This window comes from Impatiens glandulifera, chromosome 4, assembly GCF_907164915.1.
Source record: "Impatiens glandulifera chromosome 4, dImpGla2.1, whole genome shotgun sequence".
Taxonomy (NCBI): domain Eukaryota; kingdom Viridiplantae; phylum Streptophyta; class Magnoliopsida; order Ericales; family Balsaminaceae; genus Impatiens; species Impatiens glandulifera.
Genome location: NC_061865.1, coordinates 50,221,769 through 50,234,409, shown reverse-complemented (window position 1 = coordinate 50,234,409; position 12,641 = coordinate 50,221,769). Strand labels below are relative to the sequence as shown.

At 29.5% G+C, this 12,641-nt stretch overlaps 1 protein-coding gene across 1 annotated transcript; it reads left to right on the top strand.

The window, feature by feature from the left end:
• The first annotated feature begins 10,087 nt into the window (after positions 1-10,087).
• Positions 10,088-11,655, top strand: LOC124936791 (spermidine hydroxycinnamoyl transferase-like). The gene is made up of 3 exons (XM_047477319.1): positions 10,088-10,462; positions 10,558-10,968; positions 11,032-11,655. Exons 1-3 carry the CDS (start codon positions 10,089-10,091, stop codon positions 11,609-11,611), a joined length of 1,365 nt encoding a protein of 454 aa, XP_047333275.1. The 5' UTR covers position 10,088; the 3' UTR covers positions 11,612-11,655.
• Positions 11,656-12,641: the final 986 nt, after the last annotated feature.

Sequence of the window (12,641 nt, the reverse complement as noted above, 5' to 3'; positions counted from 1 at the left end):
CATGATAAGAGAGAGGTGTCCCACCGACAAGGGCGATCCGAAGATCACCGATTAAGAGAGGTTTCTCAATTGGAATGTCCCACTCGACGCCAATTATGATCCCTCCTCTATTACTAAGGGAGCTCATTGAATGGAGAAAATAGCCAACCCCGGATGTTTCCATATGTTCACAAGCTCACATAACATTGCTCAATAAAGAAACATATCGTCATTCCACATTAACGAATCTTAGCACTTAATTAATATATATATATATATATTTATAAAAGTATTGTCCAAAAATACGTTTCAAGTTAAGAATATAATATTCCCATCAGAGTCGCCAAAAATTGTTACACGATAAAACCGCTCCAGATTTTTTCTTAATTTGCATCGCTTATGAAATTCTTCTTCTTTGAAAGAGAGAAATCAAAAAGTATTTTAAAATATAACAAATAATTTTTAAAGTATAAAATATATTTCTAAAAGTATTGGCCAAAAATATGTTTGGAGTTAAGAATCTAATATTCCCAACAGAGTCGCCAAAAATTGTAACGCGATAAAAAACGCTCACGACTTTTTTCTTAGCTTGCGACGCTTATGAGAAATTATTATTCTTTGAAAGAAAAATTGAAAAGTATTTTAAAATAAATTTAGACTTTATAGTCAACCCATAACTTACTTTCTCGTAGAATTCCAACCGAAATTGAGAATAAAATGGTAGGTTGACATATGTCTCTTTTAACTTTTTTATTTAAAGAATAAATTTTAACGAAAAATAGTTACCACCTATTTTTTCTCGTAAAATTAGGAAAAGATAATTTTGGTGTATGAACAACAAGAATCAAAGATTCTATTTTGTGGGCTCGGTGCAATACTTCATACATTCGTTTAGTTTGATGGTTTGTACTATTATACTTTTAATATTTTTAGAAAAATATTATTTTTAGACTTACATTTTATTTTAATTTTTCAATTTCATCCTACATTACTAATCTTAGTGTTAAGGGTGATTATCCGCGTTTTTTTGGACCTCTTGGGATGATTTGTGACAAAAAATATATGTAAAAGAATATATAAATAAATGTATGAAATATACAACAATATAAAACATGCAAATACAATACAAGTAAGTGGCATGTATGCATACTTACAAACATATAAATCATGGCTCACCAATTTTATCATGAAAATATGAGACATAGAAGAATATTCATCTTAATCATGCATATATATTTAGTATTCCAAACAAGCATAGAGGCATGGCCAAGATTTAGAAAAATGTCAAGTAGTTGGAGAAATGTACAAAATCAATTTTAATATTGTATTTTTTATTGGACAAATGGAGAAAAAAATATGGCTCAAGCAAATGGGATACATTATCCTTAATCGAAAATATATATTTATGCAAATGTTAATCCACAATATCAAAACAATAATTCAATACCAAATCATCAATGTTAACATCAATAATTCAAGGAATCACAAGAACATCGAGAACATTTCATACACAAAAAAAATAAAAATATAATAATTATAAACTTTATTTGTAGGGACAACAAACACCCTATTATTGTTAACACACAATACATGGTTTGATTTTGAACCATTATCCTCAAACAATGGTCCAAGAACAAGAGTCAATCAAAATAAATCTATTATTTAAATTTAGACGTTTTTAATTATGATTGAATAGATCAAATTTAAAAGAACATAAAGTTAAATAATTACTCACATAATCAAATTATCAAATCAATTCAAAGAAATAACAACCACATGTATATATACAATAATTTGACAATGCCAATATGATATTTTTATAAAATTGAACTTACAAATGAGTTAAAAAGAATACTGTGCTTATAAATGGTCATAGTAAGAAGCTCTAAGTAGCAACAAGCAAACGAATCAAGTCCCAAATTAAGGAGACAATCTTGATTGCTTTTAATAATCGAACAATATTCTAAACTACTCTCTCATGAAAAAATAAACTAAAAAAGAGATGTTAACCAATTCTAAGTTTAACCCTAGATAATTTAGGTTTAGCTGAAACTTGTGGGGGCCAAAATTCAAAATTTCTGGCTCTCCTTTGTTAAATTTGCTGGAATATTTGAATTTCACACGAAGTTCTTTTTGTGGAACTTTCAATCAAAAGTTATGACCGGAATGAAGATGTTCTTTGCCCTGAAATAAATATCTTTCGAGTCCAATAGACACGACAACGGCTCCAAAAATTAAAATTTATTTAATAAACATAAAATATACCAATAATAAGTTAAATTATTCAAATCTTACTCATCATTTATCTTATTATTTATTTAAAGTCCGAAATTAATTATTCCTGAAGTCTATCGACACGATAATGACTCCATAAATAATTATTTATTTAATATTTCGTGCAAAAAATTCGTACATGAATTTTATATAACAATAAACTTGAAATTTATTAAAATTTAATAACTATATGATCGAAGAGTGAAAAATTAATAGATACAATTAGTAACCCATAAATTCAAACGTCATATCCTCCCAATAGCTCAAAATATTGTCAAGGGCAAGAAAATTTTCACTAGGCTCAAAAAGTTATAGGTATTATACTAATCGTGAACATATTAATTAAACAGCTCCCAGAATAACTTAACTAAAATAAAATAAATACACGAAACTTAATAAAATATAAGAATACTCGATTTAAAAAAAGTATGTTAAGAAAGTGTGAAAAGTTAAATTAATTAGGTTTTAAATAATAAAAAACTAAATATATAAATAAAAATGAATATAAAAATCTAATTTAATGGATTTTAGTCTATTTTGTGAAAATGTAGGAAAAAGAAAACAAAAAATATAAATAAGAACAAAATTACAAAATTGTGGTAAAAACATATTATCAAATGTTGACCTTCGAAATTACGATTATAAAATATTAATGCATATAAATCGTTTGAGAAAAATATATAATATATCAAATTATTTATTTAAATACCGAAATAAATCAATATAACTGTTTTAACTTATTTATTAATATTAATTTATTTTTTTTAAATTTTTTTTGAAATAATTTAAAATTAAGAAATATAAAAAAAATTATTTTACCATTATATTTATATAAATTATTATTTTAATCTTTATATTTTACTCTTTTAAGTAATTTATATTATTAATTATATTAAAATTAATAAAAAAATAATATAAATAAGAACAAAAATACAAATATGGTAAAAAAAATACGATTAATCGTAGACATTCAAGATTACGATTATATAATATTAATGCATATAAATCGTTTGAGAAGAATATATAATATATCAAATTATTTATTTAAATACTGTAACAAATCAATATAACTGTTTTAACTTTTTATTAATATTAATTTATATATTTTTAAAATTTTTAAAAATAATTTAAAATTAAGAAATAAAAAAAAAATTATTTTACCATTATATAAATTTATAATGTTTAAGAATTATAAAAAAAATATTTTGCCACTGAATAAGAACCGTATGATAAAAAAATATTTATATATATATAATATTATAAAAGATTTACACTGGGCTACAGCCCAGCTCCGGCCTTGGTGATTGTATGTGGATCCATTCATATATATATATATGAATAACAGTACAAACATTAATTAGTAAGTTTTATTAAAAAAAATAATAACAATGATTTTTAGTTAGTATATTATAATATAATTATTAGTTGTTGTAAGATTTTTTTTATATATGTTTGTAGAAGAAATAATCATTATTATGTTAACTAGCATTTATCCCGTGTATTTGCACGAGTAATAATATAAAAAATCGTGAAAAAATATTACGGTAAAATTTTTATGGGCGGGTTAACCCACAATCCGACAAAAGTATTCATTTACTCTCACATATATCCAAATTAACCACAGCTCTCGACCCGACAATCCGGACACTTTAAAAATTAAGCATCATTATATATATATATATAGATTAGTTAGTTAAAAAGTTGAACTTATATTGTTAAAATGTTACGCGTTTATCAAATTTTGGGTTGAATTAAAAATATAAAATGTTATTAGCCTAGTTGGTTAAAATGTTGTACTTGTTTTGTTAGGTTGCAAGATCGAACCATACCTATAGCATTTTTAATTTTATTTTTAGCCGTTTTAAGTTTATGGGCGGGTCAACCCACAATCCGACCCAAATATCCATTTACTCTCACATATATCCAAATTAACCACAGCTCTCGACCCGGCAATCCGGACACTTTAAAAATTAAGCATCATTATATATATATATAGAGATTAATTGGGTTTAATATTAGTTAACTTGAGTTAACTAATTGTATTATTTGTTAATAGAAGTTACAACAATATATTGGTTAGTTAGTGTCAGTTATAAAGTTTATGACATATTTTGTATTTAAAATAGTTCAGATACCTCTTTAGCACAGTTGGGAGTTTTTTTGTACCTATAATGGATTTATGGCTATATAAATAGATAATAAAATCACAAATCCCTTACGGGTTTTCTCTCTCCATATCTCTTGTTCTTATTCTCCAGTCCCTCTATATAACTGCTCATAGCTTTGCTAATTCTTGAAGTCTAGATGGTATCAGAGCCATTTTTGATCTATCATTGAGCATAATCGGAGAATCGACGTTAATATGGTGAATTTCAGAGACGAAACAAGCAGCGGAAGTCTTAACCCTAGCTATGGTACAAATCCTTTCTTGCGGTCAATCAACCTCAAGTTACTCATCAACAACCAATTTCAGTCAAAAGAAAGTATAACAATGATCCGTTAGTGATTCATCCAGCAGATCATCCAGGTTTGACTCTAACTACAGCAGTTTTAACTAGAGAAATCTATTTTGGTTGGTGTTTGAGTATTCAACTTACTTTATCGGCTAGGATTAAAATTGGATTTATCGATGGAACGTTTCCGAGGCCAATTGATCAAGAAGATGGAAGACAGTGGGGAATTGTTGACTCAATGGTTCGAGCGTGGATAATGAACACCATAGATATTAGACTACAAAGAAGGTTTCAATCGACTAAGACCAGCCGTGATTTGTGGTTGGAAGTGAAGTCTAGATATGAAGGAAATAACGGTCCAAGAAGATATTATTTGCAGAAGGACATTGTTATTTTACAGCAAGTAGGAAATGATCTAGAGGAATACTACTCTAAGGTTAGACTTCTTTGGGATGAAATGTTTAGTTTGAAACCACTAAGGAGATGCAGGTGTGGAGGAACTAAAACCTATTGTGATGGATGTTTTCTTGAAGCTGAAATGCTTCAACACGACGAAGAAAACAAGTTGTTACAATTCTTGATGGGACTTAATGATCATTATGATTATGTCAAAGACCAGATTCTAATGCAAGAACCGTGGCCAGCTGTGTATAAGGCATTTACAATGCTGCAGAATGTGGAAAAGAAGAACTATTCTATAAGTGTTCAACAAGATAGCTCTATGTACGTCAGGGAAGGAAATGATAGGAGGAACTATCTAGAAAAATCTAAGTCCAAGAACTCAATATGCAATCACTGTGGAGGAAAATGTCATCTCAAAGAAAACTGTTTTAAACTAGTCGGTTACCCGGACTAGTGGAAACAACCAAAAGAAAGACAGAATGAAAACCAGAGAAAGAGAGTCAATACTGCTAACAATGTATCTGATCAAGATGTCTATGCTGATGCAACAATTGAAGAGTACAAGATGTATAAAGAATTTCTCAAAAGCATGAGAGATGTGAAATGAAAGCAGGCTGCTGGAGCATCTTCAAGCGGCACATCTGCAGGTAAGTCTTCTAATCTTAACACACATGAAAGTTTTCATAGGTTTTTGTTTGAACTTAACATGAGTAGCAATAACTCAATAGGTGATAAACATAAATGGCTAATTGACTCAGGAGCATCTTGTCATGTGTGTAATGATAAAAATCTAATAAATAATGTTAGAAAACTAGAAAAACCTAGACTAATGTACTTGGCAGATGGATCTTACAAATCAATAGATGAAATAGGGTCAGTTAGAATTTCCAATAGAATAATACTTAATGAAGTCTTATTTGCACCATATTTTAAGTATAACCTTATTTCTACTGCCAAACTTTTTGATAATAACAAAATAGATTGTATTTTTTAAAATTCAATATGTGTTTTGCAGGACCATAAGCTTTCATCGGTTGTTAAAATTGGAAAGAGGATAGGGAATCTTTATTTCGTCCCAGATGATAAATTTACCAATGACATATCTGATGAAATTTCCTTTAACTCTCAAAATAATATTTCTGATTGTAGTTTGAATGAACAATTTAGTAATAATGTTGATGTTGATTCTCATATTCTTCATAAAAGATTAGGACATGGAGCAATTAAAACTGTTTTTCCAAAATATGTTGTTAACAATAAACATTGTTTCGCATATCCATTGTCTAAATCATACATACCGCCTTTCACACATAGCACTACTAAAACAAATAAAATTTTTAAATTAATTCATGTTGATTTGTGGGGGCCTTATAGAGAAGAATCAATTTTAGATTGTTCATTTATGCTCACAATTGTTGATGACTATTCTAGGTGTACTTAGATTTATTTAATGTTTGACAAAACACTTGTCTTTGAGAAAATACAACAATTTTTTACACTTGTTAAAAATTAATATGAAACTACAGTCAAAATTATTAGAACTGATAATGGAACAGAATTTATAAATAATAGGTGTTCTAATTTGTTCAAATATCTTAGTATAATTCATCAAACAACATGTGCATACACTCCACAACAAAATGCAGTTGTAGAAAGAAAGCATAAACATTTAGTTCAAGTAGCTAGATCTATCATGATTGATTCTAATATGCCTTCCAAATTTTGGCCATATTCATTGCTCACAGCAACATAATTGATTAATCGTACACCAATGAAAAGACATGATTGGAAATCTCCAATTTATATGCTTAATAAATCTAATCCAGATTATAATTTTCTTAGAATTTTTGGATGCTTATGCTATGTTACAAATGTTTTGCCTCAAAAATCAAAATTCACACATAGAGGAAAGAAGTGTGTCTTTATTGGATATCCCATGAATAAAAAAGGATGTAATGTATATGAATTAGAAACTAGAATTATAACTGTTTTTAGAGATTTGATCTTCCATGAGGAAATATTTCCATTCATGAAAGATAATAATTCATCAGAGTCTACTAAAAGGAAATTTATTAATTATTCATCTTTTTTCTATGATGAAATTGAAGATGTAAGCATAGAAGAGCATAAAAAAAATGATATCGTTGAACCTTCTGCTGACATTCAAACTGAAAATATTCCACTTGAAATTTTTGATGAAATTCAAGTTGAAAAATCCTTGTCATCTGATAAACCAAAGAGTTCATTAAGAATAAGTTCTAGGACTTCACATGCACCATCCTGGATGCAAGATTATACTAATCATGCTGAAGTATTAAAAAAATGTTAAAAATTTATTACCTACAACATTTCCTTTTATTACAGTATGTAATGATCTAGCTTATACAGATTTTTTAGGAAATATTGATGAATCAAATGATCCAATTTCCTATAAACAAGCTGCTTCAAATCCAGATTGGATTGAAGCAATAGAGTTAGAACTGGATGCTTTGATTAAAAATAATACTTGGACTTTTATACAATTACCGAAAGGTAAGAAAAAGATAGGTTGTAAATGGATTTATAAAACAAAATTTCATGCTGATGGTAGTATAAACAAATATAAAGCTCGTTTAGTGGCAAAGGGATATAATCAGATTGATGGTGTTGATTTTCATCAAAGTTTTGCACCAGTGGCAAAGAATGTCACTGTTAGATTATTACTTGTTTTGACAACTGCAAATAAATGGCATTTGCATCATATTGATGTAAATAATATTTTTTTGCATGGCTGTCTTGATGAAGATGTATACATGTCTATTCCAGAAGGTTTAAAGTGTGAATTTCCAAATCAAGTATGTAAACTTAATAAAAATTTATATGGACTGAAACAATCTTCAAGACAGTGGCATTCTGAAATTTATAAGTCTTTCAAATATTGGATTTTTACAATCTGAAAATGATCATTGTCTATTCATTAAAAGAATAGGAGAACAAATTACATGTTTACTATTAGATGTTGATGACATCTTGTTGGCAGATAATTCTTTACAAGACATTGAATATGTTAAGAGTATTGTTGATTCTAAATACTCCATTAAGGATCTTGGTAATGCTAAGTTTTTCTTAGGATTAGAAATCATACATAATGAGACAGGTATATATGTGAACCAAAGGAAGTATATTTTGGATCTTATTTCTGATCTAGGTGTGATTACTTCTAAACCTACAACAACTCCTATGATAAAAGGGTTAAAGCTTGTTAATGATCCTATTAATGATGAATTATGTGATGTTAACCAATACAGGAGACTTGTTGGCAGGTTATTATATTTAAATTTCACCCGACCCGACATTGCTTATTGTGTTCAACAACTAAGTCAATTTTTAAACAAACATTTTAAATCTCATTTTGAGGCAGCTATACAAGTAGTCAAGTATTTGAAAGGAACTCCATCTTTAGGAGTATTTTATTCATCAAATAATTGTGTTAAACTGTGTGCATATTCTGATAGTGATTGGGGATCTTGTTTAGATTCTATAAAATCATTAACAGGGTATTGTATATTTGTTGGTAATTCACTTGTAGCTTGGAAAACAAAGAAACAACAAACCGTTTCGCGTTCTTCAGCTGAAGCTGAATACCGTAGTTTAACTGCAACAGTTTGTGAATTGCAATGGTTAACATATCTTCTTAATGATATTAAGATTCAGGTTGATTTGCCGGTTACACTTCATTGTGATAACAAAGCAGCCATACACATTACAGAAAATCCGGTGTTTCATGAACGAACGAAACATATCGATATTGATTGCCATGTGGTTAGGAATAAATACAAGTCAGGTTTTATATCACTAATACATGTGCCTTCTAGTATGCAAGTTGCAGATATTTTCACCAAGACATTTGAAACAAATCAATTCTTAAATCTTACACAGAAACTTCAACTACAAGATTTTCATCTTGAGGGGGGAGTGTAGAAGAAATAGTCATTATTATGTTAATTAATTGTGATTAATATTAGTTAACTTGAGTTAACTAATTGTATTATTTGTTAATAGAAGTTACAACAATATATTGGTTAGTTAGTGTCAGTTATAAAGTTTGTGACATATTTTGTATTTAAAATATTTAAAATAGTTCAGATACCTCTTTAGCACAGTTGAAAGTTTTTTGTACCTATAATGGATTTGTGGCTATATAAATAGATAATAAAATCATAAATCCCTTACGGGTTTTTCTCTCAATATCTCTTATTCTTATTCTCCAATCCCTTACTATAACTGCTCATAGCTTTGCTAATTCTTAAAGTCTAGAATGTTTCTAATTATTCTATGATTAGATTTATTAAAAATAAATAAAAAAAATTAAGCATTGACATGTAAAATGCGTTTAATTCAAATTCAAAATAAAATATATTTTCTGTTTTCAGTATTTTAAAATCAAATTGATTACGGATGTCATAGCTGTGACTCAGGTTAACATCGTCCATTAAAAAATATTAATAATTAGCACAAAATATTTCCTAATTTTATGCACAATTAACTTAAGTAAAAAAAAATTATATAAGATTCTTACAATAATAATGCACAATCACACGATAAGAAGTAAGAGGAAAAGAAAAATAATTCTATTATTAGAACTCTATTTAATTAATTTTAGCAATTAATGTTGCAACTTGTTAACTTCATTCAAGAAAGATTATGACATATTATTAATTGTGAACTTAATTCTTATAAATAACCAATCCCTAATAATACTTAACCTAATTCTTGAAAAAATTCAAAGTGAGAGGTACAGATAATGTCAAGTCAAAGTGAAGAGACAGAATGACTGATGACAGGTGAGGGAGTAGGTCGGTTTTCATAAATTTTCCCTTTTTTTTAGTGAATTAAATTTGATATATATATTTCTTGTCCTCAAATCTATATTTCATTATAATGTGTTTTTGATATATATAATTTCCTTTTCTCCAACTCTAGCTAGCTTAGCACTCTCCAATGGTGACTGTGAAAGAAACCCATGTAGTGAAACCGGCCGAGGAAACGCCGTCGAAGATAATGTACGTTTCCGACATCGATCAAATAAACCCAATAACTCACGCCCCAACCATCTACTTTTACCGCTCTCCTTCGTTCTCGTCGTTTCCAATAATGGTGGAAATCCTAAAACATTCTCTAAGCAAGGCACTCGTTATCTTCTACCCCTTCGCCGGCCGCCTTCAATGGACCCACCGGAATCGCCTCCAAATAAACTGCAACTCCCTCGGGGCCCACCTTCTCGAGGCTGAAACTGATGCCAGAATAGATGACTTCGCTCCTGACTACCGCCCCACCTCCGCCGTTCGGGATCTTATCCCATCCGCCGATTACAAGTACTAAATAAAAACTATTTCTAAAGAAAGAAAACGCTACAAAGTTGACGAAATTATGTATAACATTTTTCCTTGTTTGATATATATATATATAGACGTCCGATCGAGGATCTACCGCTGGTTTTGATACAGTTGACGAAATTCAGCTGTGGCGGCGTGAGCCTTGGCCTCGGGCTTTCCCATACTCTAATTGACGGGCAGTCGGCTCTCCATTTCGTCTCGGAATGGGTTCGGATTGCCCGAGGTGAGGGACCAGAATACCTGCCGTTTTTAGACCGGACAGTGTTGGTGCAGGATCAGGAGGATCTGCTGCCAGCTGATCATTTCGATGGTTCGGATTATAAGAAGCCACCGTTAATGATTGGGAGTTTGAATAATATAGAGGAGAGGTTGAAGGAGACTGATGTGTTGATGCTGAGGCTGAGCAAAGAGCAAATAGATAAGCTAAGGAGTAAATCTAATGAGGAAAACAAACGCCCTGGAGATCTCGACCGTGGCTTCACCAGGTTTGATATAAGATTTTAATATCATATAAATAGATAATGAAGTGGTGATGTTTAATTATATAGGTTTGAAGTAGTGGCGGGTCACATGTGGAGGACCGCAAGCAAGGCGCGAAAGCACATGGAGACTCAAGAAACGGCTTTGAGAGTGGTGGTGAATATTCGAAACCGGGTTAAGCCTCCGTTGCCAAAGTTTTACTTTGGTAACGCTATATTGCCTGTCATTGTCACCTCGACCTATGGTGAGCTTGTTTCGAAGCCGTTGTCATATGTTGCTGGCAAGATAAGGGCAGCCACGGAGAAGGTAACGGATGAGTACACGAAAAAGGCAACGATTTTCCTTGATAAGCAAGAGGATTTGTCGCAATGGAGGTATTTACACGTGGTTGGGAGCACCCAAGGAGTTTTCTATGGGAATCCAAACATGGACATTACTAGTTGGTTGACCCTTCCACATATGGAAGGAGGGACAGATTTTGGGTGGGGAGAAGAAGACCACTTTGGACCGGGGGTAGTTGGGTTTGACGGCAAGTCTTTCATTCTCTCGGATTACTCTCGCCCTGGTTCGGCTGTTGTCGCATTACGGTTGCAGGTGACTCATATTGAGGACTTCAAGACCTTCTTTTATGAAGATATTTTAAATTAGTTAAAGCAAATTCATGTTAATTTGGAGCCTACTTTTGTGTTTTTTTCAATTGGTATTGTTGTTATTGACATTTTCAATAGCTTGTTGTGTTATCTTCACAAAACCTATGTTATTTATTGTTTTTTTTGGAATTAAAGAAGAACTAGCTGCATGACATTCCACTGTTCTCGTAAAAGCTCATAGCACTTTCAGATTTAATCGAATTTTTGACCTTTTGATGATCGGAAGTTAGGCTTAGTATCCATGTTTTATTACCGCTAAGTTAGAAGAGGGAACAAACTTATGTTATCTTTTATAAATCCAATTATGTTATCTTCATATTTATACGCAGTCTTTTTATAAAAAATATATTTTGTATTTTTTTTATTATTTTAAACAAAAATAAAAAATAATGAATTAATTTAAATTGAATTTGTATAAAATTATAAAATTAATATTATTAATAATTTTAAAGATAAAAATATATTACTAAATTAAAAAGGTTAATAATTTGACAATAAAAAATTAATATCACGAAAATATAGCAATTAAACATCAAATGATTGAGTAGAGTTGTTTACCGTCTTTTAAAATAAATAATAAATTTTTTTAAAATTTATTTTATAATTATTATTTTTATATATATATATAATGATGCTTAAAGTTTAAAAACAGTACAACAATTCATTCACATGTCAATTCTCTTTCTCTCATTTTTTTTAGTTAACCAACCATCACACTAATAAAAGTGATCAATTCTCTCTCATTTCTCCTTTTCTCTTTATATTTTCTTACCATATATATATATTCAATCACAAAATTCAATAATTCTTCCATTCCCAATTTGTGATTCAATAATTCTTCCATTCCCAATCAAGGTTGAAGTAATTTTTGTTCTCGTCTTGGTTCATATTCTTATAATCTTTTAATCAAAAATCGACCTCGAAATAAAAAATATATATATATAAAACAAAAAGAAATTTTTAATATTTTTTAAAAAGAAATTTAATTTGAAAAAAATGATATAAATATTTATATATGAATTAAATAA

Excerpts from the sequence above, each read along its gene's own strand:
- LOC124936791 (XM_047477319.1), top strand. The coding sequence starts at position 10,089 with ATGGTGACTGTGAAAGAAACCCATGTAGTGAAACCGGCCGAGGAAACG. Across the intron at positions 10,463-10,557 it reads ATCCCATCCGCCGATTACAA|ACGTCCGATCGAGGATCTAC; the intron begins GTACTAAATAAA and ends ATATATATATAG. Across the intron at positions 10,969-11,031 it reads CTCGACCGTGGCTTCACCAG|GTTTGAAGTAGTGGCGGGTC; the intron begins GTTTGATATAAG and ends TTAATTATATAG.